The 18,269-nt window shown below is 32.4% G+C and overlaps 1 protein-coding gene across 1 annotated transcript in view; it reads left to right on the top strand.

The window, feature by feature from the left end:
* LOC145324469 (muscle-specific protein 300 kDa-like) overlaps positions 1-18,269 on the top strand; it is a 139,642-nt gene that overhangs the window by 94,516 nt on the left and 26,857 nt on the right. The window contains exons 11-23 of the mRNA XM_080167056.1: positions 7,747-7,839; positions 9,924-10,009; positions 10,837-10,957; positions 11,415-11,484; positions 12,425-12,454; positions 13,032-13,125; positions 13,553-13,658; positions 14,329-14,589; positions 15,633-15,797; positions 16,758-16,805; positions 17,155-17,241; positions 17,766-17,837; positions 18,199-18,261. Of these exons, the coding sequence (XP_080023182.1) occupies positions 7,747-7,839; positions 9,924-10,009; positions 10,837-10,957; positions 11,415-11,484; positions 12,425-12,454; positions 13,032-13,125; positions 13,553-13,658; positions 14,329-14,589; positions 15,633-15,797; positions 16,758-16,805; positions 17,155-17,241; positions 17,766-17,837; positions 18,199-18,261 (1,296 nt within the window). The remainder of the gene's footprint in view (positions 1-7,746; positions 7,840-9,923; positions 10,010-10,836; positions 10,958-11,414; positions 11,485-12,424; positions 12,455-13,031; positions 13,126-13,552; positions 13,659-14,328; positions 14,590-15,632; positions 15,798-16,757; positions 16,806-17,154; positions 17,242-17,765; positions 17,838-18,198; positions 18,262-18,269) is intronic.

Genomic DNA, 18,269 nt, shown 5'->3' with positions numbered 1-18,269 from the left:
AGATAGATCCAAAGCTATTCTATAATTATACTTAGTCCACTGTTATTAAGTGTTTTAGCACCATGGAAGATTCGATTTAATAATTATTAAATTATGGATTGTTTACGTCTGCGACTAAATGAAATTGTTGAACTTAACTTGTTGGATAGATAGATCCAAAGCTGCTCTATAATTAAACTAATTCGTTTGAAAAAAGAAGAGAAAATTTTTGTTTGCTGTTACTAAGTATTTAAATCGGCTGAGTGAGCTTTGACATTACTTAATCTGTTCGACAAAATATAAAGCGTTTGCGTAAAAAAACTTTTAATTGGTAAAAGTGTCGCTGCCGTTAGCAATTTATGAACTGCGGCCTAAGAGTTTAAATAAACTTAACTTGTTAGATAGATAGATCCAAAGCTGCTCTATAATTAATTAATCTTGTTCGTTTGAAAAAAGAAGAGAAAATTTTTGTCTGCTGTTAATAAGTATTTAATTCGGCTGAGTAAACTTTGGCGTTACTTAATCTATTCGACAAAATATAAGGTGTTTGCATAAACAACTTTAAGTTTTAATTGTTAAAAAGTGTCGCTGCCGTTAGCAATTTATGAACTGAAGCCTAAGTGTTTAAATAAACTGTGTAATATATGAGTTAATTGCGATTGCGTCAATTTCCACTGTGTAGATTTAATTTAAATTAAGGAAAAAAGTACACACATATCTATATGATGTCAGTTAATTTTCCATAACAATGCTATTGCTAGACCTTGTAATTATAATTTACAACTAAAAATTAAAATGAAGAATTATATATGCTAAAATTGCGTAGCCATTTTCCTAACTTAATAGTAAATGCAAGAACACTTTCCTGTTAAATTCGTTCTTGTTCTCTACGGATTTGATTTCAGCTGGTAAATTGTTCCAGATTACTGGAAATCGGTAGAGCGGTAATGCTTTCAAATAGGAACGGTTTGTAAATTGAACATGATAATCGTTATCGTTCCTTAACTCTCTATTTCTGATGTCTCTATTTAGTTTCCAGGTATTGTCAAAAGTTGCTGGTACCTTTTTGTTTTTATAAAGGTACATGAATCTGGCAGTGTTATATAGTATTAATTTCTTGAAAGGGAGTATTTGCAAGTCAATAAATAGATCCTTAGTATGAGCCCTATTCTCCTTTCTGCATATTATTCTTACTGCCTTTTTTTGTAGATTCATAATAGGTTTAATATAACTTTCTGGAATTCCTACAAATAATGGGGAACAATAGTCTAATAAAGATTTCAAGTATGCGTTATATATTAAAATTAAATGGCGTTTGTGTAATAAATTTTTCATCATTTTCATTGAGAATATAATTTTACTTATCCTAATCCTTAAGTTGTCGAGGTGATATTTATAAGTCAGCTTATTATCAATTAAAATTCCAAGGTGTCTACAAAATTTTTCATTTTCATTCGGGGTTAATGTTAATTTGGTAATTTTCTCAGGGGAATTTTGCCCTTCATCATTCATATCAAAATAAACCGGGAATTCATTTAAAAGACCTAGGTCTATATTAGTTAAAAAACGATCATTTCTGGGAAGTCCAAAGATTAATATTTTAGTTTTTTTCGGGTGGAGGAGGAGTTTATTCTTACTGTACCAAGCTAATAATTTAGGTAATTCTGTGTTCGCTAAATTAATAAGATTCGTTAAATTATCGCTTTCTAAAAATGCACAATTATCATCTGCAAATAAATAGCTTAATAATGTTTCCGAGCATGCATTAATATCGTTTATATAAATTAAGAAGAGCAAAACGCCCAATATTGACCCCTGTAAAACTCCCCAATCAATCGTTACCGTGTTATTTGAATTTATTCCTTTGTAAAAAACTTTTTGGCGTCTGTCCTTAAAGTAGCTCTCGAACCATTTTAGTGCATGTCCTCTAACCCCCAGATTTTCAAGTTTTTTTAAAAGAATACTACGATCTAACATATCAAAACATTTTCTTACATCTAGAAGAACCACCATGGCGATTCTCCCAGATGCAAGACACGCTGTGATTTTGTTGACTAGATGTAAAATGGCATGATAAGTTGACCTGCCTGGTCGGAATCCATACTGTAATCTATTAAAGAATCTTTGTTGTTGTAGAAAGTCCATTAATTGTATATATACACATTTTTCTTGAATTTTTGAAAAACTATTTATTAATGAGACACCTCGATAGTTATCGAGTAAGAAAAATGGTCCGCTCTTATGGATTAATATAGTCCTTGTGACCTTTTGCTTATCAGGCATCTTGCCTGTTTCAAAGCTAAGGTTTATTATATGCAAAAGTGGTCTAATTATAGTTATTCTTACAAAGTTGACTAGGTATATACTGACATCGTTGTCATCAGAGCTTTTTTTATGCTTCATGTTTCCTATTAGTTCTAATAAAAACCTTTCGGTTATTGGTCTTATAAAAAAACTATTTTCCGACGGGGGAGGTAGGTAATTATGGAAAGTGCTACTATTAATTTTGGGTAGCAGTGGAGTGAGATTACGACCAATATTCGCTAGGTATTCATTAAACTTGTTTGCTATTTCAATGTCTTTATAAATTTTAGTACCCTCGGTTTCAATGTATTCTATCCGTGTATCCTTCTTACTGGTCCCCATTGTATCCTTTAATACGTCCCAAAGTTTTTTAGAATTTCCACCCGCATCGAGTATTCTTTCTCTATAGTGTAACTTTTTTGCCTTCCTATTAGCCCTGTTGAAATTGTTCCTATAACTTCTATATCTTTCTGCGTCTTCTAATGAATTTTTACTTGCTAAAAATAGTTGTCTTTTTTTCAACCTACACTTTCTTAACTCTTTGTCCATATGTTGGTTTATCGGTGTGTTGCGCTCTCTGTTGTTAACTGGTTTTAAAGGAATGTTTTTATTCATAATACTCAAAAATTTTTCAATAAATATTGTGTATGCTCTGTCTACGTCTGTCTTTTCATTCATCACTTCTCTCCAGTCCGTAATCGCTAGCTCTGTCCTAAATTTTTCTAGATTTTCAGCATTGAAAGTTCTTTTTGAGTGAGAAGAAGATTTATGCGAATTCTTTGGAGGGTTTTTTAGTTGGATTAGGTTTACTAACATATAATGATCTGAAATATTGGTTGGTATTATTCCGCATAAATCTACTTTTCCTATGATGTCTTTGCAGGCTATATTATCAATTAATGAAAAGGTATTATTTGTTACCCTGGTGGCCTTACTTATTGTTGGGATAAATGCATTTGATATTAAGCTATTAAATAATGAACTGGCTTCGGAATTAGGTTGGTTTAATTTAAAAAGGTTTACATTAAAATCCGAAAATATAATTATTGGTATATTATTATTACTCAAAAAGTCTAAATGTGCTTCAAGTATTTCCAGAAAATCGTTAATGGCTGCATTCCTAGTTATGCCTGGTGTATTTGGGGGACGGTAAATATTGAGTAATATAAATTTCTGATTACTTATAGTGATGTTTAAGGTTATGCATTCATATATTCGGTCTCTAAAAAATTCTTCATCGTTCATTACTGTAACAGCTATGCCCTTACTTATTAAAAAGCCTACTCCTCCTCCACTTCCTAATGTCCTATTTTTCTTAAAATATTGATATCCGTTAAATGTTAGGTCTTCCGAGTGCCATATTTCTTGCATTGCTAAAATATTTACTTTAGACTTTCCTGAGTTTAAGTTATCTATAAATAATGAAATGTCGTTATACTTGCTCAAGATGGACTGAATATTAATAGAAAAAGTAGACAAATATTTTGTGTTTGTGGAATTCATAAAGTCTTTAATAGATTCTTCGCTATAATAATCGCATGAAGGTAAATTAAAATCCTCGACAAATTCTAAGTAATTGTTGCCGTAAAGAACTTGACATTTCAAATCTAATCTTAAGTCTTCATTAAGTTCAAGAATGCTCCTATCAATTAATTGATGTATGTTTGCTACGTTATTATCGTCGACATTAATGGCCCTAACCTCGGCACGAACCGTTTCTCTCAATACATTAATATCATCATCATTATTGTTATTATTAGCTACTATTTCATCCTCCATCAAATTGTAATGTCTTAAATCTTATTTCGATATCGATTTTGCTACACACCTTAATATTATTGACACCGTGGCCGACCAAACATGTTTCCCATTTGGTCCGCCCCCTCCCCCTCCCACCCGCCCCCGGTCCCCCCCCCAAGGGAACCACTCTGGGTCTGGTAAAATGGTCAAATTGCATCTCAGTCTCCTCGGACTCTACCCTCCCCCCCCCCCCAAGCTGAGTGTGTTCCCCTCTTTCAATCAAAGATTTTTAAAGTTTTAAATTATCCGCTTAGGTACCTAATATATTGGATACAGTCATAATTAATATTATCATATGAAGAAGAAAAATAAACATAGACAATTTAAATCATATCAAATAGAAGTATTGCAAAAGAAGTATATCAGTTTAGATTATAAAGATTTAGATTATTGCTGGGTTTCAAAATCTACGTGATTAAAAGCAAAAAAAGAAAAAGAAAAATATGTTCGAGTAAATATTTTTATATCAATTAGAACTTAGACATTATACGATTTAACAAGATAACAAAATGCAAATCAATACAATAATTATGTCAGCCAAAATTATTCGATTATATAAAGATAAGAAATCACTATATGATTTAGTAAAATACTATTTAATAAATTGATTATGCCGGACAGAAAGTAGTACGATTTGTAAAAAGAAAAGAAAAGAAAAGCGTGAAAAAATATTACTTATTTGCTGGGGTGTATGTAAACAGTGTAAATCATTAGCTCTTAATTCGCTAGAGGCAAAAGAAGTGCCAGTGCAACTAAATATTATAGACGTAAATATTAACACCCTTTATGTAATTTAAGATCTCATTTTTGTTAGCTAGACTTTTGCAAAGTATGCGATATTAATTAATATTCACTATGTCGACCGGTAATAAGAAGATGGAACAAATATTACTGAGTTACATTTAAGTGATATACATTATTAAATACTATAGTTACTAAAGAAACTATGTTATATTTAAGTAAAAACTTGCCGATTGGACCTGCTTGATTATATGGGCCGCAGGTGGACCTAACTCGCCGCAGGTGGCCTAGTGTTCATATGACATAATGCTGCCATGATCGAAACTTGCCGCGGGTGGCCTGGGGTCCTTAGTTTATGATTTATAATTTATAATACCCGCATTACTAATCCGCGGGTGGATATGACTTGCCGCGGGTGGCCTAATGTTATAGAGATTTACCCGCATTTATTTTAACTTAACTTAGCACCAAATGCATGATAATAAAATAGCCGGGTGCTGTTATTTTTAACCGCGGGTGGTTAATCAGATGAGTAGTAACCTGTTAATAAACCGCGGGTGGTTAGTCAGGTATGTATGTGACCTGTTAATAAACCGCGGGTGGTTAGTCAGGTATATAAGTGACCTGTTAGTAAAACCGCGGGTGGTTAATCAGGTAATGTATCGCAGTTCCAACTGTTAGTGAACCGCGAGTGGTTAATCAGTTACCGGTGGTCTGCTGTGAGCTGCGGCATGTTCGCGGCTTCCGCTGCTTCTTCGGTTCCTCGTCTTCGATGGCCTCTGTCGAGGTGTCATTGATCGCTGTATCGGTGGACGGGGATACATTCCTGGAGGTGTTTCTAGTATTCTCTGCAGAGGAAGCTCTCGAATCCTTTTTCTTCTTTAGGTCGGACATTTCACTCTCGATGAGGGTGAGAGCTATCTCACTCACCATAGCATTGTCTACCATCTTGTCCGATAAGCTAGCCGTGTCCGCATTAATCTTCTCCTTCGTCTCGTTAATTCTTTGCTTCAGTGGTCCACCCTGTGGTAGCTGACGTATAATTGAGTCCTCTGCATCCAGCGTAATTTCTGGGGGTAATATTCCGAATCTGTTCTGAAGGGGAGTGTTGAATTTCAGCTGCTTCACGGCTGGGCTTCTGTTGTTTTCATCGAACAGTTTGAGCGGTGTGAACGCATGCTTCCTCTTCTTATTAGCCGCCGTTGCTTTCTTGCTGTTGTCTGTATCCTCGATATTTGTCACTCCATCTATGATGACTTCTTCAGTTAGGTCGTCTTCCTCATCCATTAGCAGGGGGTTCTGTTTCGTTGGGTTCAGCATATCAAGCAGGTGCCTTTCATTAGAACGACCGTTAATGTAGGCTGGCTGTGCAAAAGGGCTCTGTTTGTTCTTGGATCTTATCCACTTCTTCTCATCGATCACCGGGGAGATAAGCTCCTTAAGTGTGCGACCGTATGGGTTCTGAACGGTGAAAAATTGCTGCTGTTTGTTTCTGAGGCTGAATACGATGCGTTGACCTCTCAGGTATGCTCGGTGTACCTCATTGTGACGGCAGAGCCAGGACAGTACATCTCTGTCAAGGGCAGTGGTATCTATACCTATCCTGCATGGATAGAGCTTCCCAGACCGGACTGACTCTGCATATGATTTGCTGGTGGAGAGGTTCTGCTCGTTAAGGCCGTCCACATGAACTCTCTTGTGCTTCAAGATTGCGTCCAGGTAGTATCTTGAGCGTAGTCGGATTATGAAATTGCGTGGAGCTGTTGTGTCCCTGTTATTGCCTAATGGGTGGCCGTATTCTATGCATTGCATCCAGGAATCAGGGACTTCATCTAGTTCTCCGTGCTTGTTAGCATCCATAAGGCAAGGTTTCAGCAGTTTATCAAAAATATGTTGCACTAGCGGCTGGCCAGATGTTGAATAGTCTGCGTAGTTGTGAACCTTGATCGAAAAAGATCGGTCCCTCCGTTCGCGTTCGTTGATCTGAAGGATCTGTAGGGTGGAGAGTTGCTCTAATTTCTCCACTCTATTGTCGTAGTGGATAATCATTTCATCTACCTTGGACTTCAGTGCTAAATCGGACTTTTGGATTGAGCTCTTCAGGTTGTCGATGCTGTCCTGGATTGCTTGGATCTTCTCCTGATTGTCTCCGCCTCCTTGCTTGAATAATTCCAGGTCATCTTCAATCTTCTTGATTCTATCGAGCTGGTCTGAGGTGTTAAAGTTGTTTTCACCTTTCATAATCTTCGATAGGATGTTGACGAGCACTGTGGCTCCAATATTGCCATTGGAGCGGTTGGCATATTGGAAAACTATGTCCTTAATTTTGTCACTTGACTCCGATTCCGCCATTTCGGTGATTGGTTCTGAAAGATAATTGAGATTATGTAAAAAAGGTCAATTTAATTTATTTTCACTTTAATTATAAAATAGAATATACAAAAAAATTGGCCTGTAGCTTGTGAAATTCACTTGTGTGTTTATCGGTAGTATTTAAACTAATGTACTTTATCTTAGTGCACGTGTTCACTTGGTGCACGTGTTCACAATTTTTCGTTCTTATTGTTTAATTGACCAATCACCAGGCTGGAGTTGTCACGTGATTTATTGTTCACTATGGTTGGCTGGACCTATAGCCAATAGTTATCTAGCTCTATGTATCACGTGGTTGTATCTGTTATCCTATTGGTCTGCGATGTATGGTGCTGGCAGGCAAGCTAGGTAAATGTACGGTGAGTACAATTAGGTGCGGTTTGCGGTAAGTTAAGAAAGGGGGTGATTCACGTTCAGCTATATTGGGGGGGTGATGGGGAAGAAAGTAGATTTACGTGGACACTAAAATATGTGTGACCATCACCGATGGAATGCTGAACTGAACTAGTATTTATAAATTTAATAATTTTAAAATGTCCTTTTTTATAGATTAAGCTGGTTAACATCAATGCCAGTGATGTGGTTGATGGTCGTCCTGCTGTGGTTCTAGGACTTATATGGACAATCATTCTATACTTCCAGGTGAACTATTTAAATTCTTATAGTTAATAATCTATAAACGTCTGTAAATAGTGGAATAACAAAAATCTTCTATAATTATTTGTAAAAATCCGCAAAATCAGAGTTACAAAATTCTATGGCAGTGAGAAATAAAGAAAATGATAAGAATTATATTAGGTTATTGATTTGTAAGAAGTAAAGCTTTATTTTTATTTAAGATGGGCATAAGAGTTATGCACATTAGTAGTATAATGAATTAGTGAAAAAAATTTTATTTCTGTGCCATGTTTTGAAACTAAATAGTTACAGGATGAAAATTTAATTAAGAAGCTTTTATTGCTCAAAAACTTTCTGTTAATCAGGATTCTTAAGGGATTTGACAATGGACAATAAATTGATGTGCATCCCCTTAACTATGCTGTAAATTAAATCAGTCGTCGAAAAGTTTGACCACTGCTAGTTTTGAACCAACCAATCAAAAATATTAAGCCAACGAATGAATAACGTAAATATAAAAGAAGAATAATTTATTGTCCAATGTCCCCTTCCTCCCTGCTAATAAGAAGTTATTTTCACCTACACGAGATTCCATCTACAAAATATAATCAGCTGTTAGATATATTAGGCCAGGTTAAGTTAGGTTAGATATTTTATAAGTGGATATGTTAGGGCTAGTTCCATAGATTCAGTTAGGGGTTGGAATCCCGTCTGGGTGCATTTCAAATGTAACTAAAATTAATTACATTTGTAATTACTAACAATGTTTTGTTTGCTTTTCTCACAGCTACGATGTCATAATTTTATTAATTATGACTTGATTCTATGGGTAAGTATACAACCGCCTGTTTTGTAATATTGTGCACAGTTTTTTAGTAGCGAAGCTACTCTAATCGTATTAGTTGTTACTGTTCGTTGGTCTATACTGTAAAGTTTATTTTTACAAATAATTTGGATATTTGACACTTTAATACAGTATTGTAAAAAAAGATATTTATCTTATTCCTCAAAAAAGAAATATGTAGGGGTTGCATTGTTTCAAAAAGCATCATTTAAAAGTGTATTCTAGCATATATAAAACATTTTAACCTATGGCCCTTTAGTTTATTTCCTACATCAACAAGGATTACAATATCCTTAAAGGTTTAGCTGAAAGTTTATAGACTCAGCCACAAAAGAGCATTATTTTTCAATTTTTTAGATTTTTAGCGAAAAGGAAAAATTAAACCCTTTAAAAGTCTAAATAAAAATTTATTGACTTAATGTGAATAAAACTGTTTTAACATCCCTAAGTATTTCCTAACCGTCGGACACAACTTGAATGTAGAATAGCCATGCACAGAAAAAAAAATGAAAGACAAAAATTGTATGTATGAAGTATGTACATCAATTTAATTTGATTTCGTGTTAGTTTTTTTTAGTTTCATACAAGAATGGATTTCTGTGATTTGGGATAGCCATTTTTTTTCTTCAAAATACTGTTATTATAATTACTCCCTTCCATATTTCGAGGAATGAATTAAAAAATATGATCTTTTTTAATAGCATAGTTTTATAAATTTTGAAAACCTCTCCCAATAAATAGTAATCCATTCCCGTATATAACTATTAGATTTGCATGCATTTTCAGTTTTGTCACATTTAATCAAGTTTTTTTTTGCAAAGATGTACAATTATTACATAAAATTTTAATCATGTTTTCATCACAATTTAGATTTTTGATCAAATTTCAAATTCTATCTCATAAATTGCGTAATAGATTTGTAGTAAATAGTTTATTTTAATTTTAAATATCCAATAAAGTTAATTTTCATTTATATACATTAATTTATAACAAATAAGAAAAATTAGATTTTGCAAAATTTTATTCAGCACATTTTTTTCTTTCTTTTTGTATTGTTCTTTTAATTATGTTGTATATATAATATTCAATTATTCAGTAACTTTAGCGATGCATGAAAAAACATCGTTTTTATTATGATTTTGATTTAGTATTTCCAGCTATAACTTGGTTTTATTTCCAAAAAATAGATTTTTTAAAAATCTTTGAATCTTTCGGTGAAAAATCCCTCAAAATAAAATAAAGATAAAACATTGTTTGTTCTTAGATTGAAGAAAATACCCGAGTTTTGGAGAAGCTTGGAACCAGGTTTTCTGGAATGGCTGGGTACGCCAGCGGTACGGATGATGACAGGTAAATTTTTGTTTACTTTTCCGTCCATCCATTCGTTTGTCCGTCCGAAGAAAACAATATTGTTGCCCCCTTATTCATTTTTAGATATTTTTAAAATTTATTTTATTAAAACAAATTTAAATTAGAAAAAAAACAATTATTTGATTTTAATTAAAAATAAAGTAAGTGCAAAAGAAGAAAAAATATATATACTTTCCCTCTTTTTTCTTTTTCTCTCTAACCAATTATCTGTCTACCTAATTAATTATTTATTTATCTACATTTTTTATCGTCCCTGCTTTTTTGTATCTATCTACTATCTGCTTTTTTATATCTATGTATATGTATATATCTATTTAATTACATATCTATTTATCTACCTTATTTTTATCATATCTATCTACCTTATTTTTTATCTATCTATCTACCTAATTACCTATCTATCTATCTACCTAATTACCTATCTATCTATCTACCTAATTACCTATCTATCTATCTACCTAATTACCTATCTATCTATCTACCTAATTACCTATCTACCTAATTACCTATCTATCTATCTACCTAATTATATCTATCTATCTATCTACCTAATTACCTATCTATCTGTCTACCTAATTACCTATCTATCTATCTACCTAATTACCTATATATCTATCTACCTAATTACCTATCTATCTATCTACCTAATTACCTATCTATCTATCTACCTAATTACCTATCTACCTAATTACCTATCTATCTATCTACCTAATTATATCTATCTATCTATCTACCTAATTACCTATCTATCTGTCTACCTCATTACCTATCTATCTATCTACCTAATTACCTATCTATGTATCTAGATCTGCACGAGAGGAAAGTGTGGGTGGAAAGCGTAGTGTCCAAGAGAAATGGAAGGTTGGAGCTAAGAAAGCCCTACTGCAGTGGGTCCAAAGCCAGATTGGAAAACAGATTAATATGGAGGTAAGAAGATATCTTTTTATTTTTGATATGATTATGATTTTGATGACGCATTTTATGTTCTATAATATTCATTTCATTTAAGATTTTACCAAGTTGTTTACAATAAACAAGGATGACAACTTCCATATAAGCTTAGCTCTTAAATCAGATAGTAAGACAAACGGATATTAACACTTGCAGAGTAGCAGAATTTACAAATCTAAACAAAATTATATGTAATTTTTTTATAAAATTGCTTAATTAAAGGAAACTGTTTAAGTACTTAATTGCATTTTTGGATTGATTGTAGAGATTCCAATTCCACTATTCCAATATTAAATTAATAGGAGAATTATATGTTATAAAATTTAGCATACAAAAAAGTTAAATCAACATATTTTTTATGAACGTACTGACTTTCTGGTAACAATTATAGAGTTCCTACGCTTTCTAAATATTCTAATAATTTTTGTGCCAGGTTAATGATTTTGGACCAAGCTGGAGGGATGGAAATGCCTTCATTGCTGTTGTTAACAGCATTCGGCCAGGTACAAATATATCTATATATGAAATGTTACTAAACCTAAGGTTTATGAAATAACAATTAAATACCAGGGACGAGGGATAATGCACCTGAAGAAAAACTATTTTAAACCAGACAAAAGCTACTGAATTGTTATACAAAAACATGCTGTGATTTTTACATAAGCTGTTATTAGTAATTAGATTGGAATAGATTTCCTTCGGTTGCCATATCCCTTTTCCCTAAAGAGTTTTAAGTAAAACAAAGCTTTTTTATAGGCAGATGTTGAACGATTTTAAGTATTCTAGTATTGTATGATACCTTTTGTAGACTTTCTTTAATTCTCCTATTTTTATGTATTAATAACATTTTCCCAAAAATTAAAATAAACCTAAATCGTTGATTATCAGCTTCTAGTTACTAAGATAGATGATATAGAAAATATAATAAAATTAAATTTATTTAACGACTCTTGAATGCATGAATTTTAAAGATACAATAAAATTATGCATCTAAATGGGACAAACAAATATAGTAATAAAATTACTCCAGTATACAACTACTTCTACTAGTTATAAGGTTATATGACCATAGGGATTCAGACATTGAATTAAAAATTATTTATAACAGGGATTATCTACTCAAAGACTAAAAAAATGATGAAATTCAAAGATCTGAACCAAAATAAAGTAGGCATAATGAACTATTAATTAATCTATGAATAGATAATCCTTGAAAATAAATTAACAAGCCACTTTGCTTTTATAAAAGAATATATAATGTAACTAACATGCATTGTTGTTCTGCAGTTCTCTGAGATTAATAAAGCAGCACAACATTTGTAATTTAAGCTACAAAACTTTCTAAGAATGACTATTGACAATTTACAAAATGATTTGCTGTTTTTATTTCTTACTGAAGAGCAGAATGATACTTTAACTAACTCGGTGCTTATTTTGGTTTAGGATACGAGGTTCAAACAGACAGATATCAAGGTATATTTTAATAAAATGCTTTATAATGTACAGTGCATGTTTTTCTATGATTTACTTGGTCTGTCTGTTCAGCAATTATAATTACTTTATTTGGTAAATAACGTCTACTTAGCCAGCAAAGATTGTGTTATAATAAAATAGGTAAAATCAAATTAATTATTACTACTAATTATACTAGTAACTTAACCAATCAGAAATAACAAGGCTAGTAGTTTAAATGGCCCCAAATATGCTTACAAAGTAACTTATGAATATAAAAGTTATACATACGGCAAAAATTAAGCATGTTCTTAAAATTTGGTTGCTTTTTAAAAATGCTTATGGAATAAAGTATTTAACAATAAATCTCTTTTTATTAGTGAAACAAATTTACAACTTATTTGTTTGTTTATGACCAATATGCATCTACTATATAATTGACACCCGTCCGACCGTCCATAATGCTATACAATAGTTTTAATTTTATAGAGAAAATCCATTTACTTTAGTAGTAGCAATACACTATGTATATGCAATAATCTATAGAAAACTTTACAACTTTTTGTTTCGAAATATATGATTACTTATTATTTATTAGGCTTGGTTGATATTGATGCCATGAAACATGTTGAGAATAAAGTAAGGCTTGACACTGCCTTCACTGTTGCTGATAAGGAACTGGGAATTGCAAGGTAAGCACTTTGAGAAATGTATAATTTTTTTGGATAAAACATTAAAATGTGAAAATATATAACATTATGACTACAGTCATAATTTGATATTTTTAATGAAATCTAGTGTCTATTATCAAACTTTTTCACTTTTAAAAGGTACATTCTCAATTAAATTTATGCATTCTTAAAAGTAACAGGATCTGTGTCTGTCTGTCTCACAGGATCTTTCTATCCGCTAGACCGATTTGGTTCTTCTTTTCAGTGTATTTTCCAAAAGGTTTTATAACTACTTTCGTGGAGGGTACCACCAAACTTTCTAGAAGCCTCTAGGGTCATAGCCGCTAGAAATTGACATAGTAGGGAGAAAAAATTTCTTTACAAGTAAATATATTCTGCAAAATATTAGAACACAATGTAAGTGACGTAAAAAGACACATTTTTCCAGGTTACTCGACGCTGAAGATGTGGATGTTGACCGACCAGATGAAAAATCTATAATGACATATGTGGCACAGTTTCTACACAGATACCCAGAAGGGTCGGAGGGAAAGGTAACTTTTAAAAAAAGTATTTCTTTTTAAAAATGAAGTATTAATAGTTAGATTTTCATGTTTTAGAAAAGCTTAGAAAATCAAATTTAATTGTATTTTTACAAAACCATCTATTTGATATTAAGGAACATAAAATCTACCTAAACTTATTAATCTACTTAACTATGTATTCCGTGGAAAATAATTTTTCTTGATAATTTATGATCTTTTTGTTAAGCTATAAAGCAAAGTGATATAATATTTATTTCAAATTTGTATATTTTTTCATTCATAGGAACTATTTCAAATTTAAATTATTATTTGAATTGTAATATTATATTGTAGAACTTATACTTCTTCAATAATCTATATATTTATATGTATAACTTAACTATGCATGTTTCCTCTGCACGTAGTCATTCTTGTTTAACTTTTATCTTTCTTTTCTTTAGTTAATTCATTATGTTATTTTCTCTTGAATACTGAAGAATATGAAAAAGTATTAATTTAGATTATTAGGATTTGCTGTATTATAGTTTACTATTTTACGTCGAAGAGGAAAAAATTAGACGCTTTTTTCTGGGTTATTTGTGGACATAAATTAATACTTTTCTATTCTTTTTTCAATATCTTCTAAATGTGCTCTAAACCTTTAAAGTTTAAATAAGGCAATTTAATTTCAAACTTGTAGCGGCGTAGCTCAGTTCCCAGACAGATAAAGACGGAGGTCAAGCTGAGGCGCTCCAACTCCAAGTCCAGCATCAAGCGGTCAAACTCGGTCAAGTCGCGCGACGGCGGCCCGTCCCGGCGTGCCGAGGGAGTCAAATCGCCACGGCGCGAGTCGTCCGTCCGTTCGCCGTCGCAGAGGCGTGATGGTGGTGGTACCGGTGTTATGTCGCCACAACGGCGGGATAGTGTGGTGGCCACTTCGCCGACTCAGTTCATGGCAAAGGTGATTGTATACATAGAATTTGCTGCTTATAAAATGGCCGTAATTTTATTTGATTGAGATAATCCAACTAAAAGTTAACAAGGATAACAACATGAGAAGTAGCAAAACAACCAATACGTGTATGATTTCCTAGGTTTAAATAATTTTAAAGGTTTATTATAGTTTAAAGGCTAGTTGATTATAAAAGATAGACGGTCTAAAGGAATAAGGCAGCGTTTTTTCATAATTAAAGTATGCATAAAAAAAACATAAAAAGTGGCATGTTACCAAAAAGTTAAGTCATTGTAAAGCAGATGGGTTAAATAAATATATAAATTGCACTACTTGCATGTCAAGGGTGGCCCTGCAGTTTTATTACAGAGTGGTATTTAGACTTTTTTAGAATTATAAACAGGACAATATGTAGATTAGGTAAATGGGAATTAAAGGAAAAATAATCGATTATTGAGATATTGCTTTTTCTATTCTGAAAATTTGATGGCACCCAAAACATATATATGAACCTCTCAGTAATCGAAATATGAGGAAACGAAACTAAAAAATTGCCTAAAAGATACCTCTAAACTGTATAAAAAGGAGCATGCCTTATAAAAATTTGATAAAACAGTCTTTCCAACCCTTTTCCCGGGATGTAGGAATAGAACTTTAAAATTAGTACAATTTCTTTTTTGCAGTGTGCTGTTTTGGTAGCCTTGAAATGAACCTAGTAAAAATGTCTGGCTCTGATTATGACGTAAAAAAATTAGCCAATGAGAGACCAGTATACACTGTAATTGACCAATGGTAAAATTTATAGTGGCCTCTCATTGGTTAATTTTTTTACGTCATAATCAGAGTCAGACACTTTTATTAGGTTCCTTGAAAATTTTATATTCCCCAAATTTTAGAGTTACCTCAGTCAGACTTTCATAAGAAGAATTTATGTGCTATTGTCCTATCCCTGTATCCCTGTTTTTCTCTCCAACTCAGTGTAAGGTCCATCCATGGTCGTCGGTAAAGCCGTTGAAATATTAGAAACGTGCAGCTTTCTTTGCTGATCCTAGGTGACCTGCTGGCAGCAGCGGATTGACCCCAATGCTGAGGTCAGCATTAAGAAGAAGAAACAGCGGCCTGTGTCCATAGCTGGAGAGGCCTCCTGCAGTGAGCTGTACAGCCAGGCGGGGCTCAGGAGGGTGCCCAGCCTCGGCGCCCTCACTCTCCCAGAGAGGGTAATTCATTTACCCCCCTCACACACACATGAGATTTTGTTTTTTAAATATGCTTTCAGGGGTGTCAGGAATGTTTTTGTTGGCCAAAAAAGTTGGTTCAAGAATGGATTACAGTGTTTTAAAATTGCTGAATACTATCCTCCTTCTATAGATTGATTACTATTCTCTCATACAATTTATAAATTAAAATGAATTAAAATTTTATATTCTTCCTACTCAAATACAATCTTTTCCATACCAGTAAACAACGAATAAGTGACTACTCGTAATTGTTGAATTCCTGTCCTAAAGAACTAGATGTTCTTTCTTTTTTCCATCTTTTTTGAATTTCTTAATTGTTAAAAGTTGATATTACAATTTCCCATTACACAAATTTCCCATTACACAAATTTCCCATTACACAGTAATCCATTCTTGCATCTAGCTAATCAAAAATCAAAAATCCTGGCACTTCAATTTGCTTTCTCAATTACTGAGAAATACATCCAGCAAACTATTCAATTATTTTTTTATACATATTTTTGACAAAGTATTATAAGCTTCAAATGCTTTCTTGTTATAATTTAATTATCCCTTACTGGCTTTTTTACCCTTGAGAAATGAAACAAAAATGACAATAAAAGGACATTCTAAAATTTTGTCATGAAAATTATACACAAACATGAACCTTACTGCAAAATATTGTAAATCTTAGACTTAAATATTTTTTTAGGTGAGACTTTGAGAGATCATATTTTCTTTTAGGAAATATATTTTAACAATTAAACTCTTTATTATTGTTTTTAGGTTCTGTTGTTGTTAATGATCATATCTAATATTTGTTTCTTTTTCTTTACTTTTTACTTTTTTCTTGTTTTTTATTTTGATTTTCTTTTAACATTTGTTTTGCATGTTTTTTTTCTGTATGTACTGTATTATAAAAAGATTTTTAAAATAAATTTTGACATTCTACAATTTTAGGGAGAAGACAGATTTTCAAGCATCGAATCAGAATACAGGATCTTACAGGTATAAAGTGATGTAGTGATAATATCTGCTTAATTGTGTCATTATGCATTCCATTATGTTAGCCAAAATTACTTAAGTATTCAGTTTTGTTTTTCTGAAGCTAAGGATCTCAAGATTGCTGGTTCAAGTTGGTTATACTTTTCAGGGAGCTTTATAGGATGGTTTTAGGCTATTTTTAAAATGCTTCACAACGTCCCATAGAGGCTAGAGGACAAGTAACTAGTATAATTTTACAGTAGTAATGATTTTCTTTATTATATATTTTAATACAAATTTGAAATTTCTTTATTCTATATTAATTGAATCTTAAGGTATTAACTAAATTGAAATAAAAACTTATTTTGTACAGGAATGGCTTGTTGATAAAATGCAATGGTTTGAAGGTGTCCATCAAACTAGAGGCCAGCTTCCTGGCGACTACTCAGAATACACAAGGGTAAGTTCCGTGAAAGTACCAATTTAAATGCATTTTTTATTAGCGTATTTTAAAGTCTAAAAAAGGTTATATTTAGTGCAAAGTCTGCAAAAAAGTACTTTAATTTAATTATTATCGAATTATATTTCATATTTTTTTCTCTAATGCTTTAATGTCTTTTACATCTGAAATTTTTTTACTTTTTTATTTACTAGCAGCTACGCCTCTAGAGACCTCTAGGGGCACTTGAGGGGGGTGGGGGAATTTGAAGACCAGTACGCATGTTTTATTTTAGATTTTTAAAGTAAGGGTGAGAAGTAATTTTTTCTAGGGGTGATTTCTTATGGGAGGGTGTTGGAACCCTCCCCTAAAACAGTTATAAACCTTCCCGGGACCTATGAGAAGTTACCCTGTAAAGGAGAACCCGATCGGTTCAGCGGTTATCGAGATCCTTCGGTACAAACATACAGACAAACAGACAGACAGACATTCTGTTACTTTATTGTAAGGATGTTTTTTTTCTATTTAATTTGATAAATTTTTAGGTATTAACCGAATACAAGAATATGGAAAAGATTTATGAAAAACTCAAACAGATTGTTGAAAGCCAAGCCCAGGTAGAATTAATCAATAATTGCTCAAATTTAAAAAAAAAAATTTACGAGAGAGATGCTAGGACACTCGCTTACATTTCTAGTCTTGATAAAGATAAACTCCTGTAATGATTAAGTATAAGTCTAAAACGACCATCTAATATTGCTTGGTGATTCACTTTTTCAAGGGAAATGAATTGAAAATGATTGCTAAAATCGAAATATATCTTCATGTCTAAGAGTATTGTAGTTTTTAAAATAATAAAATTGATAAGTGTAAGTTGACAATACTTCTACTATAGGTATTTTGTATCCAATAATACAAGAGCGCTAGCCATAAATCTGGATTATAAATATTTTACCCGAAAATTTTTTTATTTTGCAGGTTGGAATATCATCTACATCCTGGACTGACTGCGATACTAACTGGCAAAAAGTTGCCACCCAGGTATTGAT

The sequence above is a fragment of the Acartia tonsa genome, chromosome 7, assembly GCF_053477335.1.
Source record: "Acartia tonsa isolate MP-2025a chromosome 7, ASM5347733v1, whole genome shotgun sequence".
Lineage (NCBI taxonomy): Eukaryota > Metazoa > Arthropoda > Copepoda > Calanoida > Acartiidae > Acartia > Acartia tonsa.
This window is presented reverse-complemented; position numbering and strand designations above follow the sequence as displayed.